We start from the raw sequence: 19,709 nt of genomic DNA on the forward strand, positions 1-19,709 counted from the left end.
AATTCTTATGTACTGTAATGTTAGAAAACAAATGGAAGGTACAGCTCTGTGGTATTAAAAGCTGGAGCATCCACCATTCTGCATATGCTGAGCTACCCGAGAGGAGGGAGGGTGTGATCGGGGGTGGGGTGAGGTTGGTGGGAGGATCGGGGCAGGCCGAAGGAGCATCGCGGGGGGGGCAGTGGGGAACAGATTGGGGCCGGAGCAGCATCGGGGCTGGAGGGGGGAAAAGCGGATTCCTCATTGGAAATGGGGGGAATCCATGGCCTCTTTGAAGGGGGGGGGGATTGAAGGTCTCGGGGGGGGGGGATTGAAGGTCTCAGGGGTGGGGTGGGGGGGATTGAAGGTCTCGGGGGTGGTGGGGGGGATTGAAGGTCTTGGGGGGGGGGATTGAAGGTCTCGGGGGGGGTAATTGAAGGTCTCGGGGGGGATTGAAGGTCTCGGGGGGGATTGAAGGTCTCGGGGGGCGGATTGAAGGTCTTGGGGGCGGTGGGGGGGATTGAAGGTCTCGGGGGGGGTGGGGGGGATTGAAGGTCTCGAGGGGGGGATTGAAGGTCTCGGGGGGGGATTGAAGGTCTCGGGGGCGGTGGGGGGGATTGAAGGTCTCGGGGGGGGGTGGGGGGGATTGAAGGTCTCGGGGGGGGTGGGGGGGATTGAAGGTCTCGGGGGGGGTGGGGGGGATTGAAGGTCTCGGGGGGGTGGGGGGGATTGAAGGTCTCGGGGGGGGGTGGGGGGGATTGAAGGTCTCGAGGGGGGGATTGAAGGTCTCGGGGGGGGATTGAAGGTCTCGGGGGGGGATTGAAGGTCTCGGGGGGGGTGGGGGGGATTGAAGGTCTCGGGGGGATTGAAGGTCTCGGGGGGGGATTGAAGATCTCGGGGGGGGTGGGGGAGGATTGAAGGTCTCGGGGGGATTGAAGGTCTCGGGGGGGGGATTGAAGGTCTCGGGGGGGGGTGGGGGCGATTGAAGGTCTCGGGGGCGGTGGGGGGGATTGAAGGTCTCGGGGGGGATTGAAGGTCTTGGGGGGGGGATTGAAGGTCTCGGGGGGTGGGGGGATTGAAGGTCTCGGGGGGGGATTGAAGGTCTCGGGGGGGGGATTGAAGGTCTCGGGGGGTGGGGGGATTGAAGGTCTCGGGGGGGGGATTGAAGGTCTCGGGGGGGGGGATTGAAGGTCTCGGGGGGGGTGGGGGGATTGAAGGTCTCGGGGGGATTGAAGGTCTCGGGGGGGGATTGAAGATCTCGGGGGGGTGGGGGAGGATTGAAGGTCTCGGGGGGATTGAAGGTCTCGGGGGGGGGATTGAAGGTCTCGGGGGGGGTGGGGGCGATTGAAGGTCTCGGGGGCGGTGGGGGGGATTGAAGGTCTCGGGGGGGATTGAAGGTCTTGGGGGGGGGATTGAAGGTCTCGGGGGGTGGGGGGATTGAAGGTCTCGGGGGGGGGATTGAAGGTCTCGGGGGGGGGATTGAAGGTCTCGGGGGGGGGATTGAAGGTCTGGGGGGGGATTGAAGGTCTGGGGGGGGGATTGAAAGACTGGGGGGGGAGTGAAGGTCTGGGGCGGTGGGGGGGGATTGAAGGTCTGGGGGGGGATTGAAGGTCTTGGGGGGGTGGGGTGGGTTGAAGCGGGGGATTGAAGGTCTCGGGGGGGGATTGAAGGTCTGGGGGCAGTGGATTGAAGGTCTCGGGGGGGGATTGAAGGTCTGGGGGGGGTGAATTGAAGGTCTCGGGGGGGGATTGAAGGTCTGGGGGGGTGGATTGAAGGTCTCGGGGGGGGATTGAAGGTCTCGGGGGGGTGGGTTGAAGGTCTTGGGGTGGGGGGATTGAAGGTCTCGGGGGGTGGATTGAAGGTCTCGGGGGGGTGAGTTGAAGGTCTCGGGGGGGATTGAAAGTCTGGGGGGGGTGGATTGAATGTCTCGGGGGGGGTGGGTTGAAGGTCTCGGGGGGGGATTGAAGGTCTGGGAGGGGTGGATTGAAGGTCTGGTGGGGGGATAGAAGGTCTCGGGGGGGGTGGGGTGGATTGAAGGTCTTGCGGGGGGGGAATTGAAGGTCTCGGGGGGGTGGATTGAAGGTCTTGGGGGGGGGGATTGAAGATTGAAGATCTCGGGGTGGCTACGATCGCGGGGGGTGGGTTAGGCAGGGACCCTGGATCCAGGAGCTTTGTGGAAAGGCACTCATCTCCTGGATCCAGCAGCCATCGCCATACTTTAGCTGGCAAGTTCCCCGAGGCCTGAGAAACCCCACCAGCCAGAGTGAAATTTGATTTTAAATGGGCGACCCACCTCTGGGAGCGGGTTGGCTGCCCAACCCCATCTAAACCGGAAGTGGGCAGGTTGGAGGTGGGTCGGGGTCAAGATTCAGTTTTTTAACACTTTAACCTCCCACCCAATCCCAACCCACCCATTTTTTGGGTCTTCACTAGGGGGGAGAAAATTGCCAAAAAACGATATAAAAAATCATTTTTGCAATTAGAAAACAAAATGGAAGGGGAAGTACAGTGCCATTGTGTTTTGGGAGAATTCACCATTTTGCTAACAACCTCAAGTACGCAGTTGCAGGGAAATGCTGAGCAGAGGCCAGGTGCTTTCCCCCAGGAAGAAAAGTCATAAGGCCAGCCATTGTGGGCAACTGTCTTGTAGCTCCCTAGAATCTGGCTAGTGAGCAACACTGATGGGAGGAGCCCTGGGAGCTGGGCTCCAGGCCATTCGTTCAGTTGGGGAAGGTGTTTGGTGTGGATGAACTATAGAAGAAAAGAGGAAAGAAAAAACCACAAAGGGGGAAAATGACTATTTCATAATGTTTCAAGGGGTTAAGAAAAGATGCAAAATACTGTACAGCAGTATATCTCTTACCTTGTTTCAATCCAGGTTTGTGTGTCAGTGCAGGTAATGCATCATTTGCTGTGTTGTCCTGTTCACCATATACTCTAAACTGATCTTCTTTGGCTTTGTTCCTTATACAGCAGACCTCTTCTGCCTTCAATCCAGACAGTTCAGTGAAAAGCAGTTTCTCGCCTGTGTTCCCTGCCACGTGAGACCACAGATATTCTGCACATCCTGGATCTGACAGATTTATCTCACAAAAAGATGTGGTTTTACCGTCAGTATTGCTGACTGAATCACAGAGTATCTCTGCTGTGTTTTCCTCATCTACCTCCTCGGTCAGTATATGGGATAGATGTTGGCTGCTATTATAATCTGCATTTGGTTCCAATTTTTGTTTCCTTATAGATTTATCACAACAATAACAGTGTCCATTCTCGGATATTAAATTATCTCCTCCACCTTTCATTCTGGTTGTAAAGGGAAGTGTTTCTTTATTTTCAGTTTCACCATTTTCTTTCAGGTCCAAACACATTACACTGTCCTGCAATTTTGCAATTTCATTGAACGATTTCTCATTAACTTGATAAAGAGAATCTGGACAAGAGTAGGAGATGCCAATACGTTTTGTCAAAGCTTTGGCTTCTTGATCAGCAGGAAATGAATCCGTTTTTTTGATCGCCGTATGTTGGGCTTTGCCTTTGATCCGAGCTGCAGTACTGACATGACGAGATTTCCTTTGGTTGGTGTTTGCAGTATTTCTTCCCGTCTGTTGTATTTTAGATTGAACAGAAACTTCCCTTCTACAGGAGAAAAAGAGTCCTTAAGTTCCACTTTGATAAAGCAGAGTTATTTAACATAGAACCATAGATCTTTTCAGCACAGAGGGAGGCCATTTGAACCCATTGGGGGGGGAACATGAACCCCCCCAAGAATTTAAATTCTTAAAAATGGGAATTCTGACCCAACTCGCCATGAACGTGCCTATGTATGGTTTCACAGGGGCTATTTTGGGGTCGGACGAGTAACCTGGTCTGTAGAGGCGGTTTGCTAATTATATTAAAATCTGAGTCATCAATGTGGGTTTAATGGCTGCGGGTCAGGTTCAATCTGGTCAGCTGTCAGCTGGCAAATGGGAGTAAAAAAAAATCAAATGAGGTCCCGCTGTTAAATTCAGCAGGACCTCCATGTTTCCCATATTTTGGGTTTCCCGGCCGCAGACAGTCTCCCCTGCTACCGCCCCGTAAATATCAGGGCCATTGTGTCTCTGCTGACTCTTTGCTAGAGTAACCCCAAACTAATCCCGCTGTCCCGCTCTCTCCTCATAGCCCTGTATCAATCCCAAACTAATCCCACTGCCCCGCTCTCTCCCCATAGCCCTGTATCAACCCCAAACTAATCCCACTGCCCCGCTCTCTCCTCATAGCCCTGTATCAATCCCAAACTAATCCCACTGTCCCGCTCTCTCCCCATAGCCCTGTATCAATCCCAAACTAATCCCACTGCCCCGCTCTCTCCTCATAGCCCTGTATCAATCCCAAACTAATCCCACTGTCCCGCTCTCTCCCCATAGCCCTGTATCAATCCCAAACTAATCCCACTGTCTCCTCATAGCCCTGTATCAATCCCAAACTAATCCCACTGTCCCGCTCTCTCCCCATAGCCCTGTATCAATCCCAAACTAATCCCATGGCCCCGCTCTCTCTCCCCATAGCCCTGTATCAATCCCAAACTAATCCCACTGCCCCGCTCTCTCCCCATAGCCCTGTATCAACCCCAGACTAATCCCACTGCCCCGCTCTCTCCCCATAGCCCTGTATCAATCCCAAACTAATCCCACTGCCCCGCTCTCTCCCCATAGCCCTGTATCAATCCCAAACTAATCCCACTGCCCCGCTCTCTCCCCATAGCCCTGTATCAATCCCAAACTAATCCCACTGCCCCGCTCTCTCCCCATAGCCCTGTATCAACCCCAAACTAATCCCACTGTCCCGCTCTCTCCCCATAGCCCTGTATCAATCCCAAACTAATCCCACTGTCCCGCTCTCTCCCCATAGCCCTGTATCAATCCCAAACTAATCCCACTGCCCCGCTCTCTCCCCATAGCCCTGTATCAATCCCAAACTAATCCCACTGTCCCGCTCTCTCCCCATAGCCCTATATCAATCCTAAACTAATCCCGCTGTTCCCGCTCTCTCCCCATAGCCCTGTATCAATCCCAAACTAATCCCACTGTCCCGCTCTCTCCCCATAGCCCTGTATTAATCCCAAACTAATCCCACCGCCCCGCTCTCTCTCCCCATAGCCCTATATCAATCCCAAACTAATCCCGCTGTCCCGCTCTCTCCCCATAGCCCTGTATCAATCCCAAACTAATCCCACTGTCCCGCTCTCTCCCCATAGCCCTATATCAATCCCAAACTAATCCCGCTGCCCCGCCCTCTCCCCACAGCCCTGTATCAATCCCAAACTAATCCCACTGTCCCGCTCTCTCCCCATAGCCCTGTATCAATCCCAAACTAATCCCACTGTCCCGCTCTCTCCCCATAGCCCTGTATCAATCCCAAACTAATCCCACTGTCCCGCTCTCTCCCCATAGCTCTGTATTAATCCCAAACTAATCCCACTGTCCCGCTCTCTCCCCATAGCCCTATATCAATCCCAAACTAATCCCACTGTCCCGCTCTCTCCTCATAGCCCTATATCAATCCCAAACTAATCCCACTGTCCCGCTCTCTCCCCATAGCCCTGTATCAATCCCAAACTAATCCCACTGCCCCGCTCTCTCCCCATAGCCCTGTATCAATCCCAAACTAATCCCACTGCCCCGCTCTCTCCCCATAGCCCTGTATCAATCCCAAACTAATCCCACTGCCCCGCTCTCCACCCATAGTCCTATATCAATCCCAAACTAATCCCACTGCCCCACTCTCTCCCCATAGCCCTGTATCAATCCCAAACTAATCCCACTGCCCCGCTCTCTCTCCCCATAGCCCTGTATCAATCCCAAACTAATCCCACTGTCCCACTCTCTCCCCATAGCCCTATATCAATCCCAAACTAATCCCACTGCCCCGCTCTCTCCCCATAGCCCTATATCAATCCCAAACTAATCCCACTGCCCCGCTCTCTCCCCATAGCCATATATCAATCCCAAACTAATCCCACTGTCCCGCTCTCTCCCCATAGCCCTGTATCAATCCCAAACTAATCCCACTGCCCCGCTCTCTCCCCATAGCCCTGTATCAATCCCAAACTAATCCCTGTCCCACTCTCACCCCATAGCCCTGTATCAATCCCAAACTAATCCCACTGCCCCGCTCTCTCCCCATAGCCCTGTATCAATCCCAAACTAATCCCACTGCCCCGCTCTCTCTTCCTATAGCCCTGTATCAATCCCCAAACTAATCCCACTGTCCCGCTCTCTCCCCATAGCCCTGTATCAATCCCAAACTAATCCCACTGCCCCGCTCTCTCTTCCTATAGCCCTGTATCAATCCCAAACTAATCCCACTGTCCCGCTCTCTCCCCATAGCCCTGTATCAACCCCAAACTAATCCCACTGCCCCGCTCTCTCTTCCTATAGCCCTGTATCAATCCCAAACTAATCCCACTGTCCCGCTCTCTCCCCATAGCCCTGTATCAATCACAAACTAATCCCACGGCCCCGCGCTCTCTCCCCATAGCCCTATATCAACCCCAAACTAATCCCACTGCCCCGCTCTCTCCCCATAGCCCTATATCAATCCCAAACTAATCCCACTGCCCCGCTCTCTCTTCCTATAGCCCTGTATCAATCCCAAACTAATCCCACTGTCCCGCTCTCTCCCCATAGCCCTGTATCAATCCCAAACTAATCCCACTGCCCTGCTCTCTCCCCATAGCCCTATATCAATCCCAAACTAATCCCACGGCCCCGCGCTCTCTCCCCATAGCCCTATATCAATCCCAAACTAATCCCACTGCTCCGCTCTCTCTCCCCATAGCCCTGTATTAATCCCAAACTAATCCTACTGCCCCGCTCTCTCCCCATAGCCCTATATCAATCCCAAACTAATCCCACGGCCCCGCGCTCTCTCCCCATAGCCCTATATCAACCCCAAACCAATCTCACTGCCCCGCTCTCTCCCCATAGCCCTATATCAATCCCAAACTAATCCCACTGCCCCGCTCTCTCTTCCTATAGCCCTGTATCAATCCCAAACTAATCCCACTGCCCCGCTCTCTCCCCATAGCCCTGTATCAATCCCAAACTAATCCCAAGGCCCCGCTCTCTCTCCCCATAGCCCTGTATCAATCCCAAACTAATCCCACGGCCCCGCTCTCTCTCCCCATAGCCCTGTATCAACCCCAAACTAATCCCACTGCCCCGCTCTCTCCCCATAGCCCTGTATCAATCCCAAACTAATCCCACGGCCCCGCGCTCTCTCCCCATAGCCCTGTATCAATCCCAAACTAATCCCACTGTCCCGCTCTCTCCCCATAGCCCTGTATCAATCCCAAACTAATCCCACTGTCCCGCTCTCTCCCCATAGCCCTGTATCAATCCCAGACTAATCCCATGGCCCCGCTCTCTCTCCCCATAGCCCTGTATCAATCCCAAACTAATCCCACTGTCCCGCTCTCTCCCCATAGCCCTGCATCGATCCCAAACTAATCCCACTGTCCCGCTCTCTCCCCATAGCTCTGTATCAATCCCAAACTAATCCCACTGTCCCGCTCTCTCCCCATAGCCCTGTATCAATCCCAAACTAATCCCACTGCCCCGCTCTCTCCCCATAGCCCTGTATCAATCCCAAACTAATCCCACTGTCCCGCTCTCTCCCCATAGCCCTGTATCAATCCCAAACTAATCCCACTGCCCCGCTCTCTCTCCCCATAGCCCTGTATCAATCCCAAACTAATCCCACTGCCCCGCTCTCTCTCCCCATAGCCCTGTATCAATCCCAAACTAATCCCACTGCCCTGCTCTCTCCCCATAGCCCTGTATCAATCCCATACTAATCCCACAGTCCCGCTCTCTCCCCATAGCCCTATATCAATCCCAAACTAATCCCACTGCCCCGCTCTCTCCCCATAGCCCTATATCAATCCCAAACTAATCCCACTGTCCCGCTCTCTCCCCATAGCCCTGTATCAATCCCAAACTAATCCCATGGCCCCGCTCTCTCTCCCCATAGCCCTGTATCAATCCCAAACTAATCCCACAGTCCCGCTCTCTCCCCATAGCCCTGTATCAATCCCATACTAATCCCACTGTCCCACTCTCCCCATAGCCCTGTATCAATCCCATACTAATCCCACTGTCCCACTCTCCCCACAGCCCTGTATCAATCCCATACTAATCCCACTGTCCCACTCTCCCCACAGCCCTGTATCAATCCCATACTAATCCCACTGTCCCACTCTCCCCATAGCCCTGTATCAATCCCATACTAATCCCACTGTCCCGCTCTCCCCATAGCCCTGTATCAATCCCATACTAATCCCACTGTCCCGCTCTCCCCATAGCCCTGTATCAATCCCAAACTAATCCCACTGTCCCGCTCTCCCCATAGCCCTGTATCAATCCCAAACTAATCCCACTGTCCCGCTCTCCCCATAGCCCTGTATCAATCCCATACTAATCCCACTGCCCTGCTCTCTCCCCATAGCCCTGTATCAATCCCAAACTAATCCCACTGCCCTGCTCTCTCCCCATAGCCCTATATCAATCCCATACTAATCCCACTGTCCCACTCTCCCCATAGCTCTATATCAATCCCAAACTAATCCCACTGTCCCACTCTCCCCATAGCCTCGTATCTTCCTCTGCTTCAAATATTCATCCAACAATTACAGAATTAGAAGGAAAATTACAAAATCACTCCAAGTTTCAGCCAGGAAGGCGAGACAGAATAGTCCTAATGCCTTAATAAAGAATTACTTTTTCCTCTCCTTATCTCCCAACAATTCTTTAACTTATTTAGCTTTGTCAAATTTGCTTTTCCACTCTTAGCTCTAATTTTGCCTATGTCTCCCTTTCTGGCTCTGCACAAAGCTCTACGATTTTTCTCCAGGCTCCCTTTAACAATGCCTCAAGCTTGCCACTCTCAGACTCTGCTCAAATTCTGTGTTTAAGAACATAAGAAATAGGAGCAGGAATAGGCCACTTGGCCCCTCAAGCCTGCTTCGCCATTCAATAAGATCATGGCTGATCTTGGGCTCAAAGCAGCTTCCCTGCCTGCTCCCCATAACCCTTCACTCCCTTACCTTGCAAAAATCTGTCTATCTCTACTGTAAATGTATTTAATGACCCAGCCTCCATGGCTCCCTGAGGCAGAGAATTCCACAGATTTACAACCCTCTGAGAGAAGAAATTCCAGTTCCAAAAAGGCGACCCTTTATTCTAAAACTATGCCCCCGAGTTCTAGATTTCCCCACGAGGGGAAACATCCTCTCTGCATCCACCTTGTCGAGCCCCCTCAGTATCTTATATGTTTCAATAAGATCACCTCTCATTCTTCTAAATTCCAATGAGGATAGGCCCAACCTGCTCAACCTTTCCTCATAAGTCAACCCCTTCATCTCTGGAATTAACCTAGTGAATTGTCTCTGAACTGTCTCCAATGCAAATATATCCTTCCTAAATAAGGAGACCAAAACTGTACGCAGTACTCAAGGTGTGGTCTCACCAATACCCTGTACAGTTGTAGCAGGACTTCCCTGCTTTTATACTCCAACCCCCTTGAAATAAAGGCCAACATTCCATTTGTCTTTTTGATTACTTGTACCTGCATGCTAACCTTTTGTGTTTCATGCACAAGGATCCCCAGGTCCCTCTGAACTGTAGCATTTTGTAATCTCTTCATTTAAATAATAGTTTGCTTTTTTATTTTTCCTGTCAAAGTGGATAACCTCGCACTTTCCCACATTATACTCCATCTGCCAAATGTTTGCCCACTCACTTAGCCTGTCTATATCCCTTTGCAGATTCTTTGGGCTAAAAATTGAGTAGTGCACCCTTTGGGGCGCTAACTTTGCCGGGGCACTACTTTTAGCGCCCCGGAAAAATTAGCACACCCACACCAGAAATTGAGTGGCAGCGCCCCAAGAGGGAAGCGTGGCGCTACTGGAAGCGCCCCGCATCCCTTGAGGCGCTGCGAGGGAATATCGCGGCGCGACGTGCCGCAGTATTGCAGGCCTTCCTCCCCTTCTTAAAGGGGAGGGGCCTTGCGCAGCGCGACCCGGGGCCCAGCTGGTTCAGGAGGCCGGGGACAGGAGCGCAGGCAGGTGGCTGGCAACAAAAATGGTCACCCCGCACCTTGCCTTTAAATAGCGCCTCCCCGGCCGCAGGTAATCCCCCCTGACCCCGTCAGACATAGCGTCTGGCGGTAAGTCAGGGGGCACTCCCGAAGATCGCCTCTGGGGTGTGAGCGGGGTGCTGCGCACGGTGATGATGTCATCACCGGCGGCGCAGTGCCGTCGGGCACTACCAGTTACCGCTGCCACTAACTTCCCGCTGAATTTCGCAGGAGGCGTGGGCGGCGCCGCGCCGGGCGCTAGCTTTGTGCCCCATTAGCGCCCTCTTAGGGAGGTGCAAAGCAACTGAATTTTTCCGCCTTTGAGTCCTCTTCACAACTTGCTTTCCCACCCATCTTTGTATCATCCACAAACTTGGCTAAATTAAACTCTGTCCCTTCACCCAAGTCATTAATGTAGATTGTAAATAGTTGAGGCCCCAGCACTGATCCCTGTGGCACCCCACTAGTTACCGTTTGCCAACCAGAAAATGACCCATTTATCCCAACTCTCTGCTTTCTGTTAGTTAGCCAATTCTCTATCCATGCTAATATATTACCCCCAACTCCGTGAGCTCTTATCTTATGCAGTAACCTTTTATGTGGCACCTTATCGAATGCCTTCTGGAAATCCAAATACACCACATCCGCTGGCTCACCTTTGTCCACCCTACTCGTTACCTCCTCAAAGAACTCCAGCAAATTTGTTAAACATGATTTCCCTTTCAGAAAACCATGCTGGCTCTGCTTGACTGCATTATGATTTTCCAAATGCCCTGATACTGCTTCCTCCCCCTTCTCCGACTTTGTCCCAAGCCTTACGACCTCTCTAGTGCTGTCCCCTTTTTTGACAGTCGACTTTCTTCCCAGTGTTAATTTGGCCTAATCTCTAGGTGTCCTCTCCCAATTCTGTGCACTCCTAACTTAATATTCCTCTTCCAGTTCTGATTTGCAATTGCTCTGCAAAGTTTATGAAACGGAATATAGTTGATTTTAATTAAAAGTAATGAGGGTTTAAAGCTGCAAAGAGCACATTTTCAATGTCAAAGATAACTATATACAATTTATAGTAGTTAGTATAATAAATGTTACAATGGTTTGCTCTTTGCAATCTCGGCTTCATTCTGAAGAGGGATAAGAATTTAAGTGTGATTAAGGTGAATGGAAACCTTCAGAGATGCTGTTAATGACCTGAACTTGGGTCTGCTCGTGGAATGTCCAGTAATTTTAGCATTATAAGATTTTTTTTTACTAGAGGAGATCAGATGGCTAGCCTCAATCAATTGTAAAATCGTGCTGAGGAAATAGGGTTTTAGCCTTTTCTACTCTGCACACAATGAATATACAGTATAGCTATTGCAATACTCTCGGATTCAACAAAAGTTAAACCTGTGAATAAAATTTAAAAACCATCATTTTGAAGCCAGTTTAACTATTTAATCATGTCTATTTAATCAGGTGGGTTTGACATAACAGCTAGGAGTCTGCTCAAAAATGTTTACAAAGCATGTGGGAGCGCTAAATAAAGCAATGCCGTGTTTTAACCAGAGGAGTAAAAGACTGCTGAGAAAGGAATAAAACCATTAGCTAGCTATCATTTTAACTGCTATATATTAATGCTTAATAAAACTGGAATACAAGAACTGTAAAATATTAACTGTTGCTTTAGTAAAACAATGGTATAAATTAACAGTGTTATTCCTGTTCTAGTTTCCTCCCTTCTCTTCTAAAGGTATTGACTCCCTTACTGGGTATGGTTCCACGGGGACTATTTGCCTTTTGGTATTTCACTCAGGTAGTCATTATTCACGCTCCAGAAGGCTAGTGTGGAAGATATCGCAGCTGAGCCGGATGCTGTCCTCATCTGATGTACACAGGCACACACAGAGACAAACACACATCACACACACACAGACAAAGACCACACACATCACAGACACACACACACAGAGACAGACAGACACAAACACACAGACAGACACACACAGACAGAGACACACATCACAGACACACAGACACAGACAGAAACACACACATCACAGACACAGACACAGACACACACACAAACAGAAACACACACATCACACAGATAGACACAGAGACACACACACACATCACAGACACACAGACACAGACAGAGACACACATAGAGACAGACACACATCACACACATAGAGACAGACACAGGGACACACACACACAGACAGACACAGAGACACACACACACACAGACAGACACACATCACACACACAGAGACAGACACAGACAGACACACACATACAGACTAAGGCACACACACAGACAGAGACACACACACACATACAGACTAAGGCATACACACAGACCGAGACACACACAGACACACACACCAGGGATCCCTTTTTGTGCATCAACAGCTGTAAAATTCTTTTGTTAGTGCACTAGACATTTTGAAAGAGGGGACACACATTCCTGCATGAAATTTTAAATCATGCTGTGGACTCCCCTCCCTCATACATTTTGTACACTTTCTGCAATAATTTTGTAAATTATGGAAAGACATTTGATTCATATCAAGTCTGTAAAGCTTAGATGTATAATTTGTGTATGCATTTATTTTTCATTTTGCAGATATTTAATATCTAGACCTATAGGGCTAAAAATTCGGTGGTGCCACGTTTGGGGCGCCAAGCTTGCCTGGGCGCCGGAAGTCCCGCCCCGGAAGGAGCCGGGAGCGCCAGCCCGATATTCAGTTTGAGCGCCCCAAGAGGGACACGGGGCGCTGCTCGAGGCGCCCCGCATCCCTCTTGGGGCGCTGAAACTGAATTATCGCAGCGCAACGTGCCGCAGCGCGCTGCGGTACTGCAGGCCTTCCGCCCCTTCTTAAAGGGGAGGGGCCTGCACCAGCGCGATCACCGATCGCGAGTGCCGGCAAAAGAGCCCGGCACCGAGGAGAAGTGCCGGGCTCTCGGGACACAGCCGGCACTGCCTGGGGTGGGGGGGGAAATCAGGTGGCCGGGGAGGGCTGCGTGAGGAGGTGCTGGCAGGCGGCCACTGAAAAAAATGGCCGCCCCGCACCTCCCCTTTAATTTGCGCCACTACCGCCACAGGTAGGCCCCCCTGAACCGGTCACGATTTGCGACCGGCGCTACAGCGGGGGGGGGGCGCGACCCAATATTGCGTTTGGGGCGGTAGCGGGGCGCTGCGCACACCGATGACGTCATTGGTGGCGGCGCAGCGCTACAGGCTAACGCTGCCATTAGCGCCCTGCTAAATTTCGCAGGAGGCGTGGCCAGTGGCGCTAAAGCCACTGAGTGCCCTCTTTAGAATTTCTAGACCATAATGTACAGGACAGCATCTATAGGGTGTGGTTCCCTAAAAGTGTACAAAGGTATCCTTATTGTGAATATAAGTGCTACCTAACATCCATGAAGTATGCCGTATAGCATAGATCATCAACTACAGAATAAACCCAAATTGTGAATTCACATTGCTTTTCAAATGAATTGAAATCAAGAGAATCTGGAATAAACATTCTGATTCAAACAGACTGATTTTATATTACTTACAAGGGAGAAGAGACACAAAGCTTCATTTGAGAAACATCTTTGTGAGACGCTGCTGAAATGACTGACTGCATGCTGCAGGCAAAGAAATAGTCTTCACAGCCATTTTCAACGACAAGAGGATGGGATTTGTACGGGTCAAAAAAGATCTTTTTTGGCGTGACAAACAGGACTCCCATTACAACACCCTACAGACGGATCAGAAAGCGTAAATACAATGAGAAGTGATTATTGCAAAGCAACCAGTTATTTGGTTAAAAGCAAAACAGTAAAATCTGTCACATAAATCACCTATTTTTGGTACCTGAATCGTAGAAATGCTGTGGAACCGCCGTGCAAGTTGTCACCTAATTTTATAATTAAAAGTGTTTCTTTCCATTTACCAAACAAAAAGTTCCATTTGTGGTTCACTTATAGGAAAAGCATTGTTATACAAGCATGCTCTTTTGTACAAGTCACACTCTTATGTTTAATATTTCTACTCAGATATTGCATTTCACAATGAACACCATGGGCTGAATTTTAATGGGGAAGGCAGGTTGGGTGGGGTGGGGGGGGCTCCAAGGCGGTCAGAAAACTCGGGAGAACGGGTTTCCCAGAGGCCCGGCCGAATTTAATGGCAGGGCCTGATTTGCATGGGAAGCCTGTTTCCCACCTGCAGCCAACCAGATTGAGAGGCTGGCTGGTAGGCCTGCGGCACTCGGCCGCACAGAGGAGGGAGGGAGGGAGGGATCACGTGAGGGCTGGCAGCGTCTGCAGGAGCAGCAAGGAGGGGTTCTGAACAGCGATCGGGGGCCGGGAAGTGGCCAGAGAAGCTGGGGTGGGGGAAACCCGGGAATCGGAGGCTGGAGGAGCAGGGTAAGCCTCATGGTGGGGATCGGAGGCCTGGGGGTGGGGGGAAATCAGAGGCCGGGCATAGGGGAGATTGTTGGCCGGGGGGTGTCTCTGATCGTGGGGGGTGGGTTAGGTAGGGACCCTGGATCCAGAAGATAAGTGTCCTACACACAACAGGTGGTAGAAGTTTGGAATTCTTTTCCGCAAACAGCAATTGATGTTAGATCAATTGTTACTTTTAAATCGGAGATTGATAAGCTTTTTGTTAACCAAAGGTATTAAGGGATATGGGCCAAAGGCCAAAGTTAGGTCGCAGGTCAGCCATGATCTCATTGAATGGCAGAACAGGCTCGAAGGGCTCAATGGCCCCCTCCTGTTCCTATGTTAAGGCGTTTACCTCATGGATTCAGCAGTCCTCGCCTTGCTTTAGCTGCCGGGTTTTACAAGGCCTGAAAAACTCGTTCAGCTAAAGTTAAAAACAAAATGAAGGTTAAAGCAGAGGCTTCCAGCCTCATTATAATATTTAAATAGATGACCCGCCCCCTGGCAGCGGATTGGCTGCCCGCCCCCGTCCTACCTCCGTTAAAACCGGAAGTGGGCGGGTTGGAGGCGGGTTCAGGTTGGGATTCAGATTTTTAACACTTTAAAACGAACATACCCCCAACCCACCTGTTTATTTAGGTTGAAATTTCCCCCCATGTGTATGTTATTTATGGGAGAAGGAGATAAGTTTTGTGTACACCTAGCTGAGGGATGTCAATCTAATGGAATGACCAATTTTCCAACTTTATGAGCCCACTTCCAAATATATAGCACGGACAGGCGCAGAGTAAAGCTCCCAGAGTACAGCAGTGTGCCTACAGTCAAGTGTAATCTCAGTGCAGTTAAGGCTACAGCTATGCAGATACACATACTGAAAATGTAGTTGTCTAGCACAATAGCATTGAGAAGATTTCTCATATAATCTATCACTTCAATCCATATGCCTGGGTATTTGGTCAGACAAGGTTCAGTGTGTAAAATGTGCTGAACACAGAACAAACATACTCTGGCTATTACACGTCAATAAGAAACAAATACTAGTGACTTTGAAAATGTTAGTGAGTTTGAGGTGTTTGTAACCTGAAATCTGCTGTTACAAATAAAGTACTTTACCTTTCCATCTGTGAAGTATTTGCAACAGATTTTTAGGAATCTTTCAGAAAAAGGTATTTCGTCCCTTACGGGAGAGGAGCAGCTGGCAGTGGAGTGTTGTGAGCTGCACCACTGTACACTGGACAGTTCCGCTGAATCAGCATCCTGTAAATTACAAAATTATTGTTACTAACACAGCAAGACCCTCACTGGTTACTTAATTCTCCCGTATGTTTGGAAAATATAACTTTGGAATTTAATGATTCCTACCAACACTTTACACAATTTATTTTTCTTACTATTTCATACATCATGGGCTTAATATTTGTGTAAGAATGTTGGTGTGAAGGAAAGTAAATGCGTGTAGTTTGGTCCTTTTTCATTTTTATGGGGGGAATTTTTGGGGGGTCAGCGGGCGCGTTTGGTGGTGGGTTGGGTGGGAAAAATTTTTTTGACACCGGGTAGAGAACTCGCTGTCAACCCGCCATCACGCTAGCTTTCCAGATAGAAACATAGACGATAGGAGCAGGAGTAGGCCATTCGGCCCCTCGAGCCTGTTCCACCATTCAATGAGATCATGGCTGATCATCCAAACTCAGTACCCTGTCCCTGCCTTCTCCCCATATCCCTTGATCCCTTTAGCCGTAAGAAATATATCTAACTCCTTCTTGAATATATTTAATGAATTGGCCTCAACTGCCTTCTGTGGTAGAGAATTCCACAGGTTCACCACTCTCTGGGTGAAGAAATTCCTCCTCATCTCTGTCCTAAATGGCTTACCCCTTATCCTTAGACTGCGTCCCCTGGTTCTGGACTCCCCCGTATTCTGGAACATCCTTCCTGCATCTAGTCTGTCTAGTCCTGTTAGAATTTTATAAGTTTCAATGAGATCCCCTCTCATTCTTCTAAACTCTAGCGAATATAAGCCTAATCGACCCAATCTCTCTTCATACGTCATTCCTGCCATCCCAGGTATCAGTCTGGTGAATCTTCGCTGCACTCTCTCCATGGCAAGAACATCCTTCCTCAGATAAGATGACCAAAACTGCACACAATACTCAAGGTGTGGTCTCACCAAGGCCCTGTACAACTGCAGCAAGACATCCTTGTTCCTGTACTCGAACCCTCTCGCTACGAAGGCCAACATACCATTTGCCTTCTTAACCGCCTGCTGCAACTGCATGCTTACCTTCAGCGACTGGTGCACAAGGACACCCAGGTCTCGTTGCACTTCCCCTTCTCCCAATCTATTGCCGTTCAGATAATAATCTGCCTTCCTGTTTTTGCCACCGAAGTGGATAACCTCGCATTTATCCACATTATACTGCATTTGCCATGCATCTGCCCAATCACCCAACCTGTCCAAATCATACTAGAGTTTCTCTGCATCCTCCTCACAGCACACATGCCCACCCAGCTTTGTCTCGTCTGCAAACTTGGAGATATTACATCTAGTTCCCCCATCTAGATCATTTATATATATATATTGTGAATAGCTGGGGTCCTAGCACCGATCCCTGTGGTACCCCACTAGTCACTGCCTGCCACTCGGAAAAAGACTCGTTTATTCCAACTCTGTTTCCTGTCTGCCAACCAGTTCTCTATCCTAGACAGTACCTTACCCCCAATCCCGTGTGCTTTAACTTTGCACGCTAATCTCTTATGTGGGACCTTATCGAAAGCCTTCTGAAAGTCCAAATACACCGCATCCACTGGTTCTCCCTTATCTATTCTACCAGTTACATCCTCAAAAAATTCCAGTAGATTAGTCAAGCATGATTTACCTTTTGTAAATCCATGTTGACTTTGTCTGATCCTGTCACTGTTTTCCAAGTGCTCTGTTATTACATCTTTTATAATGGACTCTAGCATTTTCCCCACGACCGATGTCAGACTTACTGGTCTATAATTCCCTGTTTTCTCTCTACCACCTTTTTTAAATAGTGGGGTTACATTCGCTATCCTCCAATCCATGGGAACTGTTCCAGAGTCTATAGAATTTTGGAAGATGACCAGCAATGCATCTACTATTTCTAGGGCCACTTCCTTAAGTACCCTAGGATGTAGTTTATCAGGCCCTGGGGATTTATCGGCCTTCAATCCCATCAATTTCCCTAACACCATTTACTGATTTCATTCAATTCCTCCCTCTCATTAGACCCTATGTTCCCCGACATCTTTGGGAGGTTATTTGTGTCCTCCTTTGTGAAGACAGAACCAAAGTATGTATTTAACTGGTCTGCCATTTCTTTGTTCCCCATTATAAATTCCCCTGATTCTGACTGCAAGGGACCTATGCTTGACTTCACCAATCTTTTTCTCTTCAAATATCTATAGAAGCTTTTACAGTCAGTTTTTATGTTCTCTGCAAGCTTACTGTCATCGCTGAACAGACCTGACACCAAGTGGCAGGGGAGACAATTTAGATTATTAATAGTTTGTTAACAGGCACTTAAAAACTATTTTAAGCTCACCTTTAAATTTTAAGAGTTGGCCCACGGCTTCCCCGCTGCTCGGGGATCACATCAGATAAGGAGGTTGTGAGTTGTGTCAGCATGGGATGATTTCTTAACTCGACAGCTGCAAATGTTCTATAAAAGCTCCCATTTCATAGCTGTTCACTTTCCTAGCTCAGAAGCTGTTGCTTACTGCATTTGGAAGGCAGATTGAGCTTTATGCAGCTTGCAAGTGTTTGGAGCAAACTCTGTATCCAGTGTCACCTCATTGGAACAACCTCTCTCACCATTGACAGATTGCTTCCGTCATCTCAACTTCATCTGCCATCTATTCCATCATCATCGGTGCCCTTGAAACTATCTCACCTTTGTCCTCAGAATCCCACCACGATCAGCCCCAACACCAGCAGCACCAGGCACACCAGCAGCACCAACCTTCTCCGCAAGCAACTGATGCTGCACAGGACACAGGCATCAGCACCTGTGCACATTGCTGCCCGGGATGCCAGCGATGGCCTCACCATGGCCAGATTTACTTCACTTGACACTGTACACCCTGGCTGCTACATGATGCGCCAGGTTGGCACCACCCCACACCAACACCATAAAGCGTCCCTACAATGCCCAAGCCATTCCTTTCACACTCATCACCATTGTGGGAGGTACCATTAAGTCTCACCATTCACTGCAACTCACTAAGCCACTTCCAAAGGTGCACACAAATCTGTCCAAGAACTCAAAGTGTTGAAAATAAAGATTTTAATGTTTGACAGCACATTAACAGAAACTTCACATGAACATTGGCTAAAACACTCAAGTGCCTACCCTTGTGTGTTGTTATTTGGTATGATTGGACTAGGATGAGGGTGAGCGTGAGGGGTGGCTAGTGAGATGGGGAAGTGATATTGTAGATAGGGAGGGATGGGTGGAGGTGCAAGGTAAGTTGGTGTGAGTAAAGATGTGCAGGAGTAGGGTAGGGAAGGCAGAGTGAAGAGGATGTGATGAGTGGCACAGCAGGATGAGGTTGAGGGTGGCTTTGCAGTAACGTTTCGTGATCTACTGAGATCATTGAAGGTTTGCACCACTGCAGCCTGGTCCTCCTGACGACATCCCTGCTTGTGTCCTCCTGTGCAATGTGCAACCAGGCTGTGTTGATCTCCTGGGGAGTCGGCATCTGAGGAGGCGGCAGCAGAGGATAAAGAGCGCGGGACTGGAGGACAGCGGACCTGCAAGGAGTCGGCATCTGAGGAGGCGGCAGCAGAGGATAAAGAGCGCGGGACCTGAGGACAGCGGACCTGCGAGGAGTCGGCATCTGAGGAGGCGGCAGAGAATAAAGAGCATGGGACCTGAGGACAGCGGACCTGCGAGGAGTCGGCACCTGAAGAGGCGGCAGAGAATAAAGAGCGCGGGACTGGAGGACAGCGGACCTGCAAGGAGTTGGCATCTGAGGAGGCGGCAGCAGAGGATAAAGAGCGCGGGACCGGAGGATAGCGGACCTGCGAGGAGTCGGCATCTGAGGAGGCGTACACAAATCCACTGAATTCCAAAGGAACAGCAAAAGCAAGGATTGACGTCACAGGATTGCAAGTAGGTGATTGGTGGGTGAGTATTAGTGTTTTATTCTCGCTAACGTAACTAGATAAACTA

General features: G+C 49.8%; 1 protein-coding gene across 8 annotated transcripts in view; it reads right to left on the bottom strand.

Annotated features, from left to right (window-relative positions):
• Window positions 1-19,709, bottom strand: part of LOC147103481 (nuclear receptor coactivator 7) — a 432,740-nt gene that overhangs the window by 90,403 nt on the left and 322,628 nt on the right. For 7 of the 8 annotated variants that reach the window (XM_085963105.1, XM_085963103.1, XM_085963107.1 and 4 more), the window contains 3 exons: window positions 15,628-15,771; window positions 13,642-13,826; window positions 2,843-3,615 (listed from right to left, as the gene is read on the bottom strand). In XM_085963105.1, the coding sequence (XP_085819231.1) occupies window positions 2,843-3,615; window positions 13,642-13,826; window positions 15,628-15,771 (1,102 nt within the window). The remainder of the gene's footprint in view (window positions 1-2,842; window positions 3,616-13,641; window positions 13,827-15,627; window positions 15,772-19,709) is intronic. The other variant, XM_085963104.1, reaches the window with a different exon arrangement.

This window comes from Somniosus microcephalus, chromosome 20 (genome assembly GCF_052327205.1).
Source record: "Somniosus microcephalus isolate GS21.2 chromosome 20, FLI_Smic_1.0, whole genome shotgun sequence".
Taxonomy (NCBI): Eukaryota; Metazoa; Chordata; class Chondrichthyes; order Squaliformes; family Somniosidae; genus Somniosus; species Somniosus microcephalus.